Here is a 21,261-nt window from a genome sequence, read left to right on the forward strand (position 1 = left end):
GCTGTTGTATTCAAATACTGCTATATTGTTGAAAATAAGAGGACTTAGCAGCTACGTCACTGTACAAAGAGGCATTAGGCAGGGTTGGCCCCTATGTGGTCAGCCATATGCTGTTGCCTTTTAAATCAGCTTAGATGGGGTCTCACAGGTTTAACCTTTGCTGCAGTTTCACATACATGAACTAATGTGCCTGCTTATGCTGATGATGCAGCTGTGTTGATTACTAGTCATAACAATTCTGCACATGATCGCATAAAACACCACTAAAATATGTGAGCACACCCTTTCCAAGAGTTAACTGGTTGAAGAAGGTTCGAGATGTAAATGGCAGCTGGCACTTCCATCTAGGATGCACTGGAGCAGAAAGGGATGAAAAAAATTGTGTTTTTGGAAAAATTATATTCTGAAAAGAAACTGACAGGGTTCAGAGGAGAAAAATCATTGCCCAAACCATCTAGCAACAGTTTGACTATAGGATGAGGTATTTGGTTGTGAATTATTTTGTTGCCACTTGACTGTTGTTGAACCTTCAAGTACACTTTTAAAGGAAATACAAATAGGACTGGCTAACTTTTTCTTGGGAGGATATCACTGGCTCAGATGTGCATTTCTGTTGTCACCTCTGTGTGAAGGTGGGCAGAGTCCAGTGGTTGCTTTTCTCTGAATAGAGTTCATGTGGATGATTGTATCGATTTTGGAGTGATAGAAATGTCCTCTGCAGAGTAACTTGTGGATCACTTGATCTCACTTTCTGAACATATTTATGTGTTGTAGCCACACTATGTACAGGTTGGGGTTGTAAATATGTACAGTAGCTTTCCTTTGTGGGATCAATAAAGTGTCTGTCTAATTGTACAAAGAAATTGGTTTATTAAAGAATTAGTTAAAGGTCAAAGTTCTCCTCTTCTCTGAATGTTTATTTTGCTTTTTCTCACCAACTGACTCTCTTTTGTTCTCAGCTTCTGAAGAAACTAACATCTATAGAAAACCACCCATCTACAAGAGACAAGGTTGGTTAATTGGTCAAATTTTTGTGATTTCAAAACCTTTTTTGGGGCTGTGTATCTGTCCAGTTAGTTGATTCTTGTGTTCATTGTAGCATAGTCTTAGTGTGATAGTTCTGTGTGTCTGACTTAACGAACCAGTTACAGAAAAGATCTGAGTTAAAGCTGCAGTATAGATTTATGGACACACTTCTTTGTTGTCTGTAATCTGCTACCTCTGATTAGATTCAGTCTTCTTAGGATTTTCTCAACATGGAAACACTCAGAATAAATGAAAGAATTTCTTCTGGATCCTTACACAGCCTTAAAGTAGCTGCAGTTTGACCCATCCCGTTCAGTTAAAAAGTTTATGGTGTGAATTAACTCTAATTTTGTTCCCCAATTTTTCAGCTCTTGTCAGTTGTCCACTAGATAAGTTTCACCTTCTGAAACTAGAAAGGTTGATGGCCTTTGGGTACTGATCACTTGTCCCTGTTAAGTAGGCTTTGGTAGAATGGGGTAAACGATCTATGAAAAGCCTAAGAAATACATGTTTAAAATGCAATTTCATAGTGAAGTGAAAAATGATAAAACTACAAGAAATGAACCCAACATAAAGCAAGATGGCAGACACAAAGCAAAGCACCTCTTGGGGTAAACCGACAAACTGACAAAGGGGACAATACGGGACTACACACACACACACACACACACACATATACACAGAGGGGTGACTGGAGGTGAAGCACAGGTGGGAACAAGGCACAGGTGAAAGCAATAATTTGGCAGATAGTCACAGCAGAGAAAAAGACCATGAAATAAAATTAGAGGTGTGGTTGTGCAGTTAATGTTGCTTAGGAAGGTTTCTAACAAATAGAAGTGACCCGGAAGTATCTGTATGGCAGCCATAATAACAAATCAAATTCTCCACCTGCTAAGAAAAGACCCTTCCTTTATTACGTGCAACAAACCATCCAACTGTTCACCAAAACAATGACTGTGATTTAGGCCTAAATCAAACTGATGGTGATTTTGGTCACATAAATGTTAACACTAAGTGTGTGTTTCTCATTTTTGAGTCATTTCTATGGGCAGAAATCTGTGCCATCAGAAACTGAATTTGAATAAGTTAAATTTGAATTTGAATTGCTCAGATTGAATCTGAATTGTAACTTGAATAAATGCTTTTGAAAACTGAATTTGAATTAGTCTAATTTGAAATTGAATTTATGGTTTGAAAATGATCATCACTAAATTGAAATTGAATTTTATATTTTGAAAATGAATTGATTTGCTTTGAAACTGCATTTTATCCTTTAAAAATTCAGCTCTCGAATAATTTCAGTTTCACTTCTCACCATTCAATTTCAGTTCTACAATTCAATTTCAGTTCCAAAATTCAGTTTTTTGGAACTTACATCCGGTTCCGGTTCAAGCGCAGATTAATAGAACTACGTTTTACTAGCGGACCGAAAGTGTTACTGACGGGAATCTACAGCATCTTGAGCTGAATTAAGACTTCAGAAGTCATTCGTCATGTCGAATGACCAGCGGATAAACTCTCAGGTTGGTAATAAATGTATTACATGTATAAGAACAAGCGTCATGTTAACAAATGATAGCCGTACGGTAACTTTTATGCTTATTGTAGCTGCTAGCTAAAAACGCTAATTTAGCGTAGTTTGCCCTGAATTCAGTTTTGACAACAAATATGATCGACTGTTTCTAGTAGAATTCCAAAGTTGTCATCTTGGACCCTCTCAGAGTACCCTCTCTGTATGCTTGCAGAGACCCCTACAGTAGGGAAACATGCAAAACAGTGTCCAAACCTTTGTATTTTAGCTTTATTTATGTCTTACACAGCATCCCAACTCTTTAGCTAACTTAATAACTTTAGCTAAAGTGAATAATTAGTCTAATTCATTAGTGCAGCATTACTGGATCACCTCTGTTTGAAGTGATATAATGTGATATACAACTATCACTGTGTTTAACTACCATAATAATTCTTAGGGTGCTGAGTGCATGCTTAATTAGATTTTTTTTTTTTTTTTAAAAACATACTGCTCCATTACTATGTTTGACAGGCTGAAGTTGTCGGGTCACCTCCTAAATCGACCATCTTTTACAGGTGTTTTGTGCCAGAAATGGAGTGTCCACTGAAGACTGAAGATACTGAATCTCTACGCCTTGCCATCGATCCCTCTTGTGCCTTCTTCTAGACAAGAGACAAATTTAACCACTCTCATATGCTCTGTACCTACATCACCTTCCCTGACAGTCGTAGCTTGGCTCATCTGAGGGTGAAATTATAAGAATGTGTTATTTTGCAAAGTGCTCTCTCGGGTTCCTAAATAAAATATGGCATTGAGGTCTTTTGAATTAATCCCTTCTTCTGAAATATAAGAACCTCTCCTGGTTTTAATGGCACTTTGGATTTCCTTACTTTCTGTTCCACTCCCAACCACAAATAGATGCTGACAAGCTGCCACAGTAACATGGAAGAGGGAAAGAAGTTGGAAAGGACTACTACAAATAAACCTAATGCCTAACAATGTAAAATAAGAACAATAATAATAATAAAGATAAGATGAAGTAACAAGTTTTTAGTTTTTTGTTTATTCCAAATGATCATCCAGATGTCTGTGATATGTGATGACAAACACCATAATGGAAGGCCTTAGTCATCACATGCTTAAACTCATCATATATTTTTGCATATGCTGAACAGGCAGTCAGACATGCTGTAACTGTGGGGTGGAAAACAGCATGAACACCATATGGCAGGGGTCTCAAACTCCAGTCCTCGAGGGCATGGAAAAGTTGCATGACACTGGCCCTTGAGGACTGGAGTTTGAGACCCCTGTCATATGGAATATGACAGGTGTGGTTGAACTGCATGAAGACTGAAGTTTCTCTTCTCTTCTGGCAGGACAGGAATGTGGCCTTGTCCTGTGAGCCACTGTAAGGATGTACTTAGAGTAGAACTGGACTGTCACCGGCCTCAGGCTCTTCACCCTTTTCAAAGACAAAGCAGTCATTTACATAAAATATTAGATATTGTTTACCTGTAAATGCACAAAGTAAATTTAGAAATGTAATTATTGTCAAGAGTGAACAAGCACTGATAGTGTAATCTACAGCTGTGGCCAAACGTTTAGAGAATGAGAAGTGTTGTTTGCTTATTTACAAAGTTTGCTGTTTCAGTGATAGTTGTATATCACATTATATCACTTCAAACAGAGATGATCCAGTAATGCTGCACTAATGAATTAGACTAATTATTCACTTTAGCTAAAGTTATTAAGTTAGCTAAAGAGTTGGGATGCTGTGTAAGACATAAATAAAGCTAAAATACAAAGGTTTGGACACTGTTTTGCATGTTGCCCTACTGTAGGGGTCTCTGCAAGCATACAGAGGGGGTACTCTGAGAGGGTCCAAGATGACAACTTTGGAATTCTACTAGAAACAGTCGATCATATTTGTCGTCAAAGCTGAATTCAGGGCAAACTACGCTAAATTAGCGTTTTTAGCTAGCAGCTACAATAAGCATAAAAGTTACCGTACGGCTATCATTTGTTAACATGACGCTTGTTCTTATACATGTAATACATTTATTACCAACCTGAGAGTTTATCCGCTGGTCATTCGACATGACGAATGACTTCTGAAGTCTTAATTCAGCTCAAGATGCTGTAGATTCCCGTCGGTAACACTTTCGGTCCGCTAGTAAAACGTAGTTCTATTAATCTGCGCTTGAACCAGAACCGGATGTAAGTTCCAAAAAACTGAATTTTGGAACTGAAATTGAATTGTAGAACTGAAATTGAATGGTGAGAAGTGAAACTGAAATTATTCGAGAGCTGAATTTTTAAAGGATAAAATGCAGTTTCAAAGCAAATCAATTCATTTTCAAAATATAAAATTCAATTTCAATTTAGTGATGATCATTTTCAAACCATAAATTCAATTTCAAATTAGACTAATTCAAATTCAGTTTTCAAAAGCATTTATTCAAGTTACAATTCAGATTCAATCTGAGCAATTCAAATTCAAATTTAACTTATTCAAATTCAGTTTCTGATGGCACAGATTTCTGCCCATACATTTCAATCACTAATTTCACTTATATGAACTATATCAAAGTGTGTTTAAGATATACATTAGTCATGTCTGTGGTTGTATTGCCACCCTTTAGATTGATCATCATCATATGATACACATTTTTACTTGGGGCTAGCTGGGAAAGGCTCCAGCCTAAGTTGTTGATGGAGGGAATTTTACTTTGGTCACAGAAAATTTCAACAGTAGGTAGGATAAGAGTTACTGCATCATTGGTTAGGCAGGAAAAAAATAAATAAAATAAGATTCATTTAATTTTATAGAATTTCAGCCTTTTTTACTAGTTCTTCTTGTAATTTAGTCCAGCTATGGGACATTGTAGTTTTAACATGGTACACCATTTACAAATATGTGCATTCAGATTCTCTGAGTAAAAAGCTTTCCTTCTCCTGTTTCCTTATAAGTTCTTCTGGACACCTTTCCTTGATGTTTTCCATCAAAATCAGGTAAAAGGAAGTAGGAGTCAATTTTAGGACTACTTGACTATTATCCATAAAAAGAGACATGAGAAACTAACCTTCACTTCATATCAAAAAGAAGTGACCAAGAGACAAATAATACAGAGTAAAGATTAAATATGATGCCAGAGGCAGAAGAACAGATGAGGCTGGAGAAACTAAAAATATTAAAAACAGTAAAAATAGCCAATCTGTTACACCACCACTGCAGCCATTGTCTGTGCTTCTCAGTTTTGCTGTCATGTATCTGTAGGAGGAGGACTCATATGGAGACTCTTAAGGCAGCAGCAGAAATTGAAAACACACCTTTACTTAACTAGGTTGAAAAGTACAAACTATAAATATTAAAGAGTATACAGGAATCGAACAATTCAGGCACAGAAGACACAATAACAGACACTGTACAAGGACTGACAGAAAGATGCCATTATATATACACAAGAGGGGGGATTAGCTGAAGTGAACACAGCTGAGGGAAACGAGACACAGGTGAACATAATCTACAGTGGCTTGTAAAAGTATTCGGCCCCCCTTGAACTTTTCCACATTTTGTCACATTACAGCCACAAACATGAATCAATTTTATTGGAATTCCACGTGAAAGACAGATACAAAGTGGTGTACACGTGAGAAGTGGAACGAAAATCATACATGATTCCGAACATTTTTTACAAATAAATAACTGCAAATTGGGGTGTGCGTAATTATTCAGCCCCCTTTGGTCTGAGTGCAGTCAGTTGTCCATAGACATTGCCTGATGAGTGCTAATGACTAAATAGAGTGTGCCTGTGTGTAATCTAATGTCAGTACAAAGCAGGCTTAGGCTACAAACAGATTTCCCAAGCCTTGAATATCCCACGGAGCACTGTTCAAGCGATCATTCAGAAATGGAAGGAGTATGGCACAACTGTAAACCTACCAAGACAAGGCCGTCCACCTAAACTCACAGGCCGAACAAGGAGAGCGCTGATCAGAAATGCAGCCAAGAGGCCCATGGTGACTCTGGACGAGCTGCAGAAATCTACAGCTCAGGTGGGGGAATCTGTCCATAGGACAACTATTAGTCGTGCACTGCACAAAGTTGGCCTTTATGGAAGAGTGGCAAGAAGAAAGCAGTTAACAGAAAACCATAAAAAGTCCCGTTTGCAGTTTGCCACAAGCCATGTGGGGGACACAGCAGACATTTGGAAGAAGGTGCTCTGGTCAGATGAGACCAAAATGGAACTTTTTGGCCAAAATGCAAAACGCTATGTGTGGCAGAAAACTAACACTGCACATCACTCTGAACACACCATCCCCACTGTCAAATATGGTGGTGGCAGCATCATGCTCTGGGGGTGCTTCTCTTCAGCAGGGACAGGGAAGCTGGTCAGAGTTGATGGGAAGATGGATGGAGCCAAATACAGGGCAATCTTGGAAGAAAACCTCTTGGAGTCTGCAAAAGACTTGAGACTGGGGCGGAGGTTCACCTTCCAGCAGGACAACGATCCTAAACATAAAGCCAAGACAACAATGGAACGGTTTAAAACAAAACATATCCATGTGTTAGAATGGCCCAGTCAAAGTCCAGATCTAAATCCAATCGAGAATCTGTGGCAAGATCTGAAAACTGCTGTTCACAAACGCTGTCCATCTAATCTGACTGAGCTGGAGCTGTTTTGCAAAGAAGAATGGGCAAGGATTTCAGTCTGTAGATGTGCAAATCTGGTAGAGACAAACCCTAAAAGACTGGCAGCTGTAATTGCAGCAGAAGGTGGTTCTACAAAGTATTGACTCAGGGGGCTGAATAATTACGCCACTTTTCAGTTATTTATTTGTCAAAAATGTTTGGAATCATGTATGATTTTTGTTCCACTTCTCACGTGTACACCACTTTGTGTTGGTCTTTCACGTGGAATTCCAATAAGATTGATTCATGTTTGTGGCTGTAATGTGACAAAATGTGGAAAAGTTCAAGGGGGGCGAATACTTTTGCAAGCCACTGTATGTAATAAGATAAGGAGGAAATAAAACTAAATACTCCCCCCCCCAAAAAAAAACAAACAAACAAACAAACAAACAAACAAAAAAAAATCAGGAACTAACAACTGGGGGACGGAGACAAAAACTTAAGAAGACTTAAGAAACTCAAGATATAAACAGATCTCAGATGATAAAAAGTAACCACAACTCAAGACTAAAAGCTCAAAAACTTACTTAAAATATAAAATTCAGAGAGCCATAAACTTTATAAAATGCAAAACTATGCTTTTTTTTTCTTTTTGCACTTCTTCATCTTCAAGATGAGTTCCAGCGTCACTCCCTTTCCCGAGCAGCTCAATTTTTCAAACAATCGACATTGGAGTTGAGCATAACAACATCAATTTTAAGATATGAGCTGTTGGCAGTTTGGAGAACTGAATGCAAATGCCTCTCCGTAGCTTCTATGTAGGTTGATTTCTGCCAGCCCCTTTCTCTGTATGACCAAATATCTCATAAGTCAGAAGACCATTCAGTGAGTTCCCAGATTGACCTTAATATGACTGAATCTTGTATCACCCAGTCACACTGACTAGTCTGCTCAGTTTTTTAGCATTCTAGCCAAATGCTACCTCATGAGACTTTTGGAAAAATGCACATACTAAATCACAGTCAGAGCTGATGGATTGGTGCATTCCTAATTATGACAGTAGCATTCCCCATACATCATGTTGATAAAGTTACTTTAAGGTTACTTGGCTCAACTATAAAGGTATGCAGACTTGAGGTGGATGTAAAGTTTGATCGCAGTTTTGATACAGCCACATCAAACCTGTGATTACAGATTCCGCTGGTGGAACTGAGAGAAGCAGTGCCAAATAGTGTCTAGATGATCTATCTGTGCTCACATGGCAGGTCCAACAGAGTTACAGTTCTTCTGAAAGACCTCTGGATGATTTACATTGCGCCACAAAGTGCTGACAAGCCTCTCTCCCTCCTGTTGGGCAGTCTGCAAACTGGGCTGTGTGGATGTGGATTTACATTTACACCATTAATCATGTATAGAGCAGGTTTCATATTAAGGCAAAATACCATAATCAGGTGTATATACGATACATTGATACCATAATGTGTTATAGGCAGATGTGGCAGCCACATCTGCCTATAACACTATGCAATAACACTATTTCATCTATTTCCTCACATCTACCACATCTAGATATACCACAGAAGGAATCACAAATAAAATGTTTTAGCAGCTCCAGCTGTATCAAATGATCTAAGTCAGGCCAAAAATACATTGCATCTGTTTTAGTGCATCTGAAAGGTAGCATCAGTTTTAGATGTAAAATGATACTAAAAATGGGGGTGAGGTGGAGCCATATTGCACTTGATCAAATGCTTAAGTTAAATGAATGCTCAAATTAAATAGAAAAAAAACATCACAATACAAAAATGATAACAAATTCACACAAACAGATGGATTTTATTTGTCCTTCAAAGAAGAAAAATGCCATTCATGTATACACATGATTAGTTTACAGTGGCCCTGAAGGTACAAATGCACTGCGTCTTAAGAAAACACCAGCAAATAGAAAAATGCTCAAAAAGCACACAAAACACAAGGGCCGTTTGGGGAAACAACAGTGTGATGGACCAGCTGCAGAAGTGACAAACTAGCAGTTAATAGCAAATATGAATCTACAGTGTTATATGAATCATCTGATTAAAAAAAAACCCACCATGCGTGTGTCTTTTTCACATCTTTTCTACAGTCATTGGTCCCTGACAGCACAGATGACTCCTCCACTTCTGTGTATCATGTGTATTCGTGTGGTTTGGTTTCTGTCACGTGTGCAGCTGTGCTGTCACATTACTGTCTTCCAAAAACACTCCATTGTGTTTTGTGATTTCGTGTTTCCATTGTGGTTTGTGTGCTTTTACAGTGTTTTTCTGTTTGCTGGCATTTTTCTTAATTACTTAATTACTGAGATTTCAGCCCTAACAGAAACTTTACACACTTGTATAATACCTTAAAGTGTTTCATTCTGTCCATATTTTTTATTCAGAGTCAGCATTATCGCCTGCTTGAAGTTTTGTATCACACCCCCTCCCATTGTCTCTGACCTCTTTTCGATTTTCCATTCCCCTGTTTTTGATGCGTCTCCCCTCTTCTCCTCCTTTCCTCTCACATACTGTGCTCTCTCCCCTCTCTGTAAATATATGCACTACTTCATCTGTCTTGTTTCTCTTGCACTCACGCATCAGCAAACACGTTGGTCAGAAAATCATTTTAAAGCCAACAATGGGAGGGGGAGGAAAAAGACACTTTCATTAAACAAGAACATCTTTAAGGTTTTCTACCCATATAGACATTTCACTTCTGGTTGTTTTGTTGTTATTTCTAGCATGAAATTCAGCACAAGATCCTAGGACAAAAAGATTTTCTGTCACAAATCAAATGTTCAAAGTGTGTCTTTAACAATAAATTTTAAAAAATACCCTCAACAGCTTCTCTAATTATTTTCCTGTCAGAAATATCAGCCTCTCCAACAGCCAATAAGAGTAGGACCAATGACAATCTCACCAATTCAAATCGCCTTTCCACCTCAAACTGTAACAGCATTTATCACCCGAACTCCAACTACTACCCATATACTGGCTCTCCAAAAGGTAAAGCACCTTCTACTTAACAGCATGTTTTACTGCTATACACAAACTGAACCCAGAGAGCCAAGTGACAGTTTTTTCACTTTGATGTTCACTTTTTCAGTCTTCTCACTTGCTCCCTGTTACCTTTCATTTCCTCCATCTCTCTGTCTAGTCTCCAGGGTGAGGAGGTTTTCATCTGGAGGAGAGGAGGATGGACTGAATCATAATATAAACAGGGTAAAAATACATCTGTTGCTTCTTCCTGTTATATTTTAAGTGAGGGTTAATATTTAATGAGCCAGTTAATTAAATGCTTCTTTCCAGCCTCACTTGACATGATACAAAGTGATGCCCCTGTACTCCTCTCTTCTTCTGTCCTCACATCCATCCTTCGCTTTTATCCTGCATTATTCCATCACCATCTGTCAACTCATGCACCCATCCCACTCAATCAACTCTTATTACTCCATCTATCTGTCCTTTTGTTCCACCTTGTTTTCCCATCTCTCTTTGTTCCTCCCCTCTGCTCTACTTTCCTTCACTCCATGCAGGGAATTGGCAGATTGATCCTGAAGGAGGAGATGAAGGCACGAGCAGGTTGTCACGACAATGACCAGTGGGGTAGCAGACACAGCTCCCGCTGTAGCAGCAAGGAGGCGCTGAGCAATCTGGGATACAGCTCCCTTAATGGCTGTAAGTGTGTGTGTGTGTGTGTGTACATGTGTTTATTTACATCTTGAATATGCCAGTAAGCTGATCAACTTTATTTACCATGCATTGTCACATGACAGTAGGTTAGGCTCGTAATCTTGTCTTTAGTATGATGAATTTGATGTGGGATTTTTTGCAGATATATTAGTAAAAGTCTATATTGTAATTCATTATAGAAAAAACAAACTAAGTCTGATGATTTTAAGAGGTGGTGCCATGGCTATAAGTTGATTAGCTGGAGTAAAGCAGAAATATTCAAGTGGATGTATTCTGCTTTTTTCTTATTTTATGGTGTATATATATAAATACTGTTACACTGGTGAATGCTCACATTAAACGTGGCTAAAGTTTGAAATAATGAGGTCAACACAGGCTTCAGATAGCTCTAAATGCACAGTTTTTTATACTCGTATTTTCATATGACATCACTGAGAGCAAATATCCCTTATATGGTCATCTCAGGCACACAGGACTGTGAGCAGGGCAGCCTAAGTCATCCGTTGTTCAAACGGTTTGTTTTTGCAGGACAGCTAATGAGAAGAAAGCTTACTTAAAAAGACAGGAAAAGGAGCCACAACAGACTGTTTTTGCGGCAATGCTACAAACACCCCTTTTATCTGGTTAAGTAACGAAAGTCTGTCTATTGGTTGTTCCCTCATTTGTTCCTAATATTGGAGAAATATCTCCCTGTCTACGGGATAAACCATCTCTCTAAAGTATCTCCGTATTTACTGGACTCCATTGTTTTATCTTCTGTTTGCCATATGATTTATATAGTAATAAAACATTAAACATTTGCATGTTAGCATTATCAGTGTGACCATGTTAGCATGCTGGTGTTCATAAAGAATTTTAGCTTCAAATAGTAGCTAGCCTGGCTACGTCCTTTCTGTCTCTCTTCTGGTGAAAGGTTAATGATGTTAAGTTTGCATGGCTTATGGATATATTCCCAGTCCCTGAAGTATTTTATTTATTTATTTAATGTTTAAAAGGTTTGAGGCTTTAGTAGCTAAAACAACATTAGTTTTGGTTTGGGCTAATTCTGATTAGGATGCAGTGACTGAAGGTTAGATGTTAGGAAATAAATGTAGTTTCCTTTATAGCTGGAACAGTGTTGGGTGTTGTACTGTTTGCTGACCGAGCCTGAGCAGGTGGGGTTTTCCCGCTTCTGTGTTAACTCTTTAATTGATCCCATTCCTCATTGTGTTCAGCAGATAACGCGAGACAAAGATGGAGAGATTCGGAGAAAGGCAAAGAAAGCGTGCGTTGTGTTGTGTTGTGCTGGGGGTCCAGCAGGAATAAAAGGAAGCCTGTTAAAGCGGAACAAAGAGTGAACACTATAGAAAGTGTATAGATATAAGGGTGAGAGAGAGAATCAGAAGCTAAAGCAATTTGGAGCTTTTGAGAGAAGATGTAAGACATGAAGCCTTAGAAGTAAATCAGGGTCAGAGAGCGGTGGAAAAAGAGGGAAATGAGCTCTGTCCATAGGGAGGTCACGGAGAGAGAGAGAGGTATGAATAATGTGGGTGCTCAGTGCTGTGTAATCACTATGGGTTTATGGTGCTTGCTGTTATTACACTGATTAGAAAATCCTGACAGGCGCACTCTCATCTGTTCTTCAGAGGAAGCTAATTCCAAAATGGGATGTTCACCATTTTTCAGAAATGGAATGAACTGCTACAAACTGACTGACATGCTTGGTGACTTCCTCTCACTGAATTGATTCGGACCATTTTTATCCACGCTAGCAGCGTGACCCTAAGGATGGCAGTATCTGTCCATCAGTTAGTTAGTCAATCACTTCGGTCTAATATATCTCAGCATGGTGGTATGGCCATGACAATTTCACATTTCATGTTCACCAGAGGATGACAGCTGGTAAACACATTTATATCATTCTCAGTGATGACCTTAAGTCATCAGGTCAAAGCTTAACAACTGAGCATTGCAGTTGTTTTGTTTTATTCTGATTCAGCCTTCAGAGTCATTGATTGTAGATTGTTAAGTGATTGCATAATCATTCAAATGTACTTAAGTGTGTACAGGATCAATAATTAATATTCAGCAGTGATGCAGCTGTCTTAAGTTTAGCACTAATACTAGAGAAGCAGCTGCATTTAAATTAGTAGAAAACTAGCCGTAAAAGCGCAAGGTTAACAACTAAGTGCTTTTGATTTATTTATTTTTTTTATAATAAATCATTATTATCTTTGATTATTTGTTCAGTTTAAAGACTTAAAGATGTTTTTACAAGATCCTCAGCTGTAGTTTTGCTTTGTAATTAGCAATTGCTAGCACGCTATCATGCGAAACTAAGCAAATTGTGGCTGCTAAACTTGTTAGCATTCTCACTGTAATTATTTCACCATAGTGACAGAAACAGTCAGTAGCAAGCTTTGCTAGTAAGTCATTATAATAAAATGGAAAAAAGGGAAAGAACTTTTTCCTTTATTTATTTGTTTGTTTATCTATGTTTGAGAAAAAATAACTGCAAAACTCTATTCGAAATAAGTGCAGTGGGTATGTGCCATAAGCATATAAATATCTAACGTACTGCATGCCTATGCACATAGTGCTTCATATTTTAAATGATGTATAGGTCTTGGTAGTGATTAATCCTGCATGCAGATCTTCTTAGGGACATGTTCTCACACAGCTGATGTTTTATAGACATCTCCCAAAACAACTGGCTTTTTTAAATATGTATACCCTCGCCACTGAAAACTAATACTTTTACTATGTGGTAGATTTATTAACCCTACTTAACAGAGTGTGACATCTGTTCATGTTGTCCCAGCAACTGATATGCATGTTTATGCGCACACTAAACCAAAAGACCAACATGGTCCACAAAGGACAGCAGCATTATTGCAGCTTTAGTCAGTTTAATGGATCAGGATGAAGAACATCTGCTGATTGCCAATGCTTTTTAAAGACGAGAATGAATATCCCAATATTAACTTCAGCTATGCCTTTGTTCTCGCACACTGTGCATATAATGTATTTTTCATGGGTTTTATTTTGTCAAATGTTCAAATTCATTGCATTATATTTAACATGGAGTCCTCTTCATTTGGTAGATATCCTAATTACTATTACAATTTCAGTATTTTAAGATATATACAACAGAATGCCTGGATTCTTACGTGTGTTAAGTAGGATGTCATGTGCAGAGGAGTAATAGTGCATATATTGGACAAAGGATTGAAAATGACGATGTGAGGCGGGAAGAAAAGAAAAGATTGTGCTAGGGAGATGGAGATAGATAATTTGATGTAGTGACCTCCTAAAGTTCTCTTTGTGTCCCATAACATACTATAACTTTCTCACTAGATTCCACAGATCACTGCACGATTTGTTCCTCAGTGTTTTAACTGAACCGGAGATGGATTCAAAATCCATCTTGCTGTTTTTCTTTAGCAGTATTTTATTCTGCTCTTTACTAGCATCTCTTTTCTGGGAAACAAGTCCCTCCACTAAAGTGTTTATTGAGCTAAAGTTCTTATTCTAAATCATTTTTAAAAAACTGCATTTTTGGGGCTTGGGACAAAATTTTCACAGTATGAAACTGGTGAAATTACAATATTTTCATATGGCCCCTCTCCCCACTCCTTTGTTTGTCTGTCTTTCAGCTCCCAGGTCCCTCTGCAGCGCTGACAGCGGTGAGTGGTTCATCAATGTGTTTTGATCTGCTTGTTCATCCCAATGGGAGCCGCGGCACAGAGAGACGGCTTTTCCCCTCATCTTCTTCATCCTGTTAGTTCTGCTGTGACAGCAGCAGAGCTTTAAGTAGGAGATTTTTATCAGTTCACACTGACGCGTGAACAGACACCTCTATCTTTTGAGTTACGGGTAGGAAGATGAATGACAACAAGGCCTGTCTTTATTTTTTTTTTCAGAAGCTGCATCATCCACAGTGATCTGTTCTATAAGCTGTTGTTACATGTGACAATATTTTTAAAGATTTTGGGGAATTCCGATGCTGTTCTTCTGCTTTTAATAGTTGTTTATGTTTTAAATTCAAATTCAAATTCAAATTTTATTTGTCACGTACACAGTCATACACAGTACGATATGCAGTGAAATGCTTAGACAACTGCTCGTGACCTAAAGAGAAAAAAAAAAAAAAAAAAAGGAAAAGGCTATGAATAAGATAGGAAATAAATATGAAAAATTAAAAAGGGTAAATTTAACTAGGACAGAATAAAATATAAATTAACGTTAAAAATGAAATAACTGTACAACACAAATTAGAATGAATTTTAAGGCATTAAAGTCCGAACTGGGCTTCCATATTTGTTTTTGAAAACTGTGCATTTGTGCCCAATAAAGTAATTTTGATGGTGCACTAAACACACCAAACGTTAGCTATAAAGATTCAAAGATTCAGTTATTATAGTGAAGGAACAACAAAACAAAAATTGTGATACATGAGATGCTTATGCTAGTAGTTTTCATGCTGGCAACAGAGCAGTACATATCTGAGATGAACACTGACTATATCTCATTTCTTGTTGAGAAAGAAAGTAGTAGATGACAAACTCATTATACTTCAGTATTTTACACACACTGTGCATTGCCAATACACAGCAGCCTGTATTCTGCTGCATCATGGTGTTTCGCCAGGGCTCTTTGACATTACAGGGTAATTTAATTCCTTTCAACACCAGAGTAAAAGAGAGAAGGAGGGAGGAAGGATGAACAGAGGAGTTAGAGGGAGGAGTGGAAAAAGGAGGGAAAATCTAGTGACAGGGGAAGAACAGGAACAGGAAACAGTGATAGTGAAGTAAAGGCAGTTGATAAGCCAAATGAATTGAGAGGAACAGTGGGATTACACTGCCCACTGCTGCTTCCACTGCAGCAGTGCACACAACAAGTGCAAGGATGCCCAGAGATACTTGGTTGCCACCAGTGGTTATCACTGATTACAAGACAGGTGCTGTGTTGGTATAAAGGAAGTAATGCAACTCTTTTCTGCAACTTAAAAGCCATCTCAGATCACAGCTTGGGTCTTTGAGACATTGTGTTGTAGCCTTGAGATTTCAAATATATGAAAAAAGGGCACTTCTGCTTTGAATTCTTATATGAAACGATAGAAAGTTGATCGGAGGCCTTTTTCCAAACTCCCAGCAACATGTCAGTAACTCGCTGTTTGAGCTATTGAGATGAGAGGTTTCAAGATCAGAGTTGGGTGAAAGATATTAGATAGAAAAATGAGCATAAGACAGAAAAACCATTAGATTATCACTTTTCAGACATGAAAACATTTCTTATGCAAGACTTCAGTAGAAAAAAAGTGGAAAGAAAACCTGATGAAACAGCAAAATATAGCTTCTGCTCATTGACAGAAAAAAAGCAAAATGTTTTTCCCCCATTTACCCACAGCTCAAAACCCATAGCTTTCTTAAAATCAGATACAGAAATGTATTTGTAGTTTATTTCTTGCTGTATTTGACAAAATCAAATTAAAAATTTTGAAGCTGTGAAGTAACTTCTCTCCCCCCCAAAAAAAATAATTAAATAAATAAACCAAAAGCACCACAGACAATAGAGGCAGTGTACTCTCGATTCTAATTTAAGTGTGTCGGTATCAGTTTTCATTCTTCATGTGCTTGTTTATGTGTTTTTGTTTGTTCTGCCAGACTCCTACATTGCCAAATCAGCCTCGTTGCCAGGCTACGGCAGAAATGCACTGAACAGGGTAAGGAATCAATGGGTTTTGGCTGTGTGTGTGTGTGTTCCGGTTCTTCCTATCTTGGTGGGGACCAAAATCTGAAATTTACTATACTGGTGGGGACCAACAGCCTTCGTGGGGACCAAAATCCAGGTCCCCACGGAGTTGAAGGCATTTTTCACACTCAAAATGTGGTTTTAGTGTCAGGGTTACAATTGGGATTAGGCATTTATTTTTGATGGTTAGGGTAAGCGGCTAGGGAAAGCATTATGTCAATGAGATGTCCCCACGAGGATAGCAACACCAGATGAGTGTGTGTGATGACTCGCCTTGTGTTTGGAGACAAAAACCAAGTTCCCATAATTGATGATTGCAGTCCACAGATAATGAATGTAGGTTTCCTCTCAAGAGTCAGAGAGAGAATAAGATACACATGGCCATTTGCTAAACTGTAATACATTGCAAAGTCCTTCATTTGCTACTGACCTGAAACCCATTTGTATCAGTTGCTTCTTAAGGCCAAGTGAGACAAGTGGCATGATGCTGTCGATACATTAGTGTGATAAGTTGTTAGACTAAAAAACACTAAAATATTGTAAAATATTAAATGTGTATTTTTATTCCATGTTTTCCTAAAATGCACTTTCCTGTTGCGGCAGCCTGGGAGTGTTGGTGGAGATTATTACCAGTATGACAGCACTAATGCAGTTAATTGGCAGATAAGAGGTAAGCCTATTGCTCAGCTCAATCTGCTTACTTGAATTTTTCTCTTGATCGATTGCCTACCTTAACACATGTTAGTCAGAACTGTTGGAACAGCAATTGTCAGTGACTCCTTTTTTTCTCCTTCTTTTTAGAATATAAGGTAAGATCCAGTTGCTAGTAAGAAGTAAGAAAGTAAGAAATCTGTTGCTGAGCAAAGAGTGACAGGTTTGTATCAGTGGATAAGAATGATGATGTTGCTTCTTTAATCTGAATAATGAATTAATCTCACTCAGTAGCACCCACTTCAACCAGAGAAATTGTAAGGGTGACAGACTCATTTTACTGACAGCAAAGTCAAACCCACAAATAGACGTTAACAAAAGAGGTAGTACCAGCCTTGTCTTTTTATGGCAAGATAAGTATATTTGTACTCATGAATATGAGTAAACACAGGCTGACAGTACTATGACAGTACTCTCTAAGATCAAGCTGCCTAATTGGAAAGTTAATAATAAATAATAGTCATGTATTGTGTATATACTAGTGCATGGCCATTCTCCAGTATTGTCTGGTCTGTAGTTTTTCTCCTTTTTAGGCAGTTGCTAGGCAACATGGTATCTCAACATAGCATGCATAATTCAAGTTTTGTGGTTAAAAAATTGCATGATATTGTCGTGAAATTTTAATCATGACGCTTTTAAGGTGTTATAGGCACATAAACTACAAAGGCATCATTTAACTTGGTAGGTGGTTTCTTGGCAACATGATGATATCACAACACCTGCTATAGATGAGAACCTTCAGGGAAGATTTTGGTTGCTCAAATCTTGATTGCGTAGCTATTTTGTATATAATCACAATAAATATATATTTCTTCTTTTTAGTTTTATGTAACAATGTTACATGTTGGTTTCACATGCTGTATCCTGAAAAAGCTCCTATTTATTTTGTACTTTTTGGCACTGAATTAAAAATACATGTAAAGTAAAACCGTTCAAGCTTTTTTTTGTTTGTATTTAGATGATTATAATTTATAGCTCAGGAAGATCAGAATTATGCTGACAACAGACATCAGCAGACTTGATTCTGCTGCGTAATTATTGTAAATAATTCTCACTTGTTCTTTACAAGTCATCATTTTAGGATAAAAAAGAAAATCAACCGAGAACTTCATTAACACCAGAAAAAACAGCATTTCTTAACATTTTCATTGGTGAAATCACAAATTTGAAAAAATAAACTTAATGTTCTTTTTTTTCTTCATATACAGTTTTAGGGGTTGTTGGCATTGTAACTGCATTTGACCACTAGAGGGTAAAACAAATGCAAAATGATTCAGATTCTTCTGATGCAAACATGTTAAAATATATACTGAATTTCCAAAATTTTTACTGATGTTTTTGTTTTCATTCTCATTCAAATAATCATTTTCAGTAAAGAATTTAGAAAGAAGTCAGCATTTAAAGTCCTTTTAAGTCCTTTTAGCGTTTCATACTTATTTCAGCTAAATCACCCATGGTGCATTTTGATGAGGAACCTTACAGGAATATTAATAATAAAACAACCCTTTGACAGGTATTAATAATATGTTTTCTTTCTTCATAAGATCTACCCATATGAAGCCCTTGTGGTGTCAGTCAGAGGGCAGCAGCGCCTCCCCAGTGATGTGGACCGAGCCAGACTAGAGGTGACCTGTTATAGGACCCAACTCTTTCACAAAGTCTACATCAAGCGTTGCTTTTGATCTTTCAGACTGTGATGAAAGCTCTCAACACTAAAGAACAAAAAACCCTGCAGTGTCCCTCATGTTGGATACAATGAGCACTGCAGATGTTTTACGAGTCATAGAGCAGCAAAGAAAGCAGAATACAGAGCCTTCCTCTAAGCACTAAGTGGCAGATGTTGTTGCCCGTAGCCTCAAACAACCTGCAATGTAAAGCTGAATGGACAGACTGATCATTAGCAGAGAAAAACATTTAAAGCACAGTGTTCCCTGTGTGCTGCACTGTGCAAAAGTCCTGAGTCACCATTCATTTCTTTATATTTTGCTAACAAAATGGGAAATAGGTGCAGTGATTTACTGAAACACGTGCAAACGTAAATGGAAATAGAGTGCACAAAGCAAAAACAGAGTTTTTACAGTTCCAAAGAGCTTGAACTTTCTAGGCCTCTTGAAGGACATTCAAAGATTTTGACTGCCTTTTGTTCAGTTGTTTGTCAAGATGATCCCGCACTGCTTCAGAAATGTTGAATTCCAGGCTCAGGTACAAGGAGTGGACTAAGAAAAAACTGCCAGTGTCCTAAGAAAAAAATTGAAAGTGCTTCTGAAAGCCTGGATAGTTATTGCTCAAACCACTTAAAAATTACGAGAAAGCCAGGCTACTTAAAAGCAAACTTTATAGAAATGAGGGTGACTCGATACTTTTGTATAGTACTGTATGTCTTTTCATTTGGTACTATATCAGTAAAGGTCACTACTTATGAATTTTAGAAACTCTGTGCAACTGGTCGTGTCACATTATTAATGTTTTTTCTCTATGGTTTATTAAATGTAAAAATTAGATTGTGTTTTAATCTTCTTTGTCTCTTCCTGCTAACAGCGTCATCTCTCCCCAGAGGAGTTTTATAGAGTCTTCAGCATGTCCATGTCTGCCTTTGACCGTCTTGCTCAGTGGAAACAAAATGAACTGAAGAAACAGGTCAGACTCTTCTGAGAAAAGTCAACAGATCCTTTCACTGAACCCAGCTTGAGTCCATGGCTCAGCGGAAGAAGAACTGAACAAAATAAGAAGGCAGAAGAGAGATGTTCTTGGCTTGTTGTAGCTGCTGTGTGTTTGGACTTCTTAAGCAATGTTTGTGAAGTCTGCCAAGTGGCCAAAATTGAGGAAAAATCCCCACCAAGAAGGGAAAACTGAGTGGTAGAAAACTAAAAGAGGAGCAGAGAGCTTCACTGGAGCTACAACAGGTTGCTTGTGCCTCTCCTACCAGCAGATGGCAGTGTGTTTACACGAGCGTTACAGTTTTTGTCTGAACTACTGATGTGCTTTTTAAGAAACTCCAGGTCTGCCAAAAAACGTGTATTCTTATGAAGTATGTCAGCTGTTCTAGAATCTAGTTTTGGGGGGTGAGAGTTGCTGCAAAGTCTGATAAACTGGCAAGACAAGAAAATGAGCACTGTGTGATTCTCAGCATTGGGGTTACTGAACATGGTGTATAAATAATGTGTTTTTATAATGTGCACATCTTGAAAACCAAAGGTTTTCGTCTACATTTTTCAAACAACATGTTTGATTTTTGATGTCAGTATTTCTGAAGCCATATTACACACTTCTTTTCTACATGTGCAAGCAGACTGGACAGTCCATCGACGTTTGCTTTGAAATGACATTTGACATAAATGAGCTGCGTCATGGCTCAGAGCTGGGAGGTGTTAGTTTAGAAGTGGGGGTTTAGTACTATACACTTTAAAATAAGATGTGTGCGTTTCACTTATATATGGAAATCCAAGCTTTTTGTTCGTATTTGCAGTTATTCTCAAGAAACAAGCCCGAAATTCAGATGCTGGACAACAGTTGAAACACTGTTTTTCTGACGTGTCGTGTATGTGTGAGGGTGTGAGTGTATGACTGATGATGGTAAACAGTTAATCAAGAATTTTTTTTTTTATTAATATTTAAAAGCCATCTGAACAAAGTGAAGAACTCTGAATATAAGGAACGCCAAGAAAGGAAATATTGAAGGAAGAAATATGAAAATATGAAGTAAAGGTTTGTGTTTGTGATTAATTAAGATGCAATATGTAGTGACTGAGCTAAAAGTGGTCTAATTAAAACAAAAATCACTGGATAGCTGTTGCAAAGAATGACTCAAGTTTGTTTTAACTGGCTGTAAAAGGTGAAGTAATGCCGTTGAACCAAGTGGAGGGTTTTTGTGTTTACAGGCTGCAGCAATTAATCACATATACAACGTTTGCCTTTTTGTTTATTGGAGTTTTCAT

General features: G+C 37.8%; 1 protein-coding gene and 1 long non-coding RNA gene across 4 annotated transcripts in view; both read left to right on the forward strand.

Annotated features, from left to right (window-relative positions):
- The window catches only part of LOC120733723 (actin-binding LIM protein 3-like), a 59,164-nt gene extending 39,025 nt beyond the window's left edge, over nt 1-20,139 (forward strand). For all 3 annotated transcript variants that reach the window (XM_040032085.1, XM_040032086.1, XM_040032087.1), the window contains 10 exons: nt 960-1,010; nt 10,058-10,195; nt 10,347-10,411; nt 10,726-10,867; nt 14,518-14,547; nt 16,528-16,586; nt 17,219-17,285; nt 17,417-17,424; nt 18,871-18,951; nt 19,865-20,139. In XM_040032085.1, coding sequence (XP_039888019.1) covers nt 960-1,010; nt 10,058-10,195; nt 10,347-10,411; nt 10,726-10,867; nt 14,518-14,547; nt 16,528-16,586; nt 17,219-17,285; nt 17,417-17,424; nt 18,871-18,951; nt 19,865-19,978 — 755 coding nt within the window. In that variant the 3' untranslated portion in view covers nt 19,979-20,139. The remainder of the gene's footprint in view (nt 1-959; nt 1,011-10,057; nt 10,196-10,346; nt 10,412-10,725; nt 10,868-14,517; nt 14,548-16,527; nt 16,587-17,218; nt 17,286-17,416; nt 17,425-18,870; nt 18,952-19,864) is intronic.
- LOC120733725 lies at nt 2,497-3,742 on the forward strand. Its single transcript, XR_005695897.1, has 2 exons — nt 2,497-2,549; nt 3,115-3,742. It is a non-coding gene; the product is annotated as an uncharacterized LOC120733725 (long non-coding RNA).
- Nucleotides 20,140-21,261: the final 1,122 nt, after the last annotated feature.

This window comes from Simochromis diagramma, unplaced genomic scaffold (genome assembly GCF_900408965.1).
Source record: "Simochromis diagramma unplaced genomic scaffold, fSimDia1.1 OVJJ01000216.1, whole genome shotgun sequence".
Classification (NCBI taxonomy): Eukaryota; Metazoa; Chordata; class Actinopteri; order Cichliformes; family Cichlidae; genus Simochromis; species Simochromis diagramma.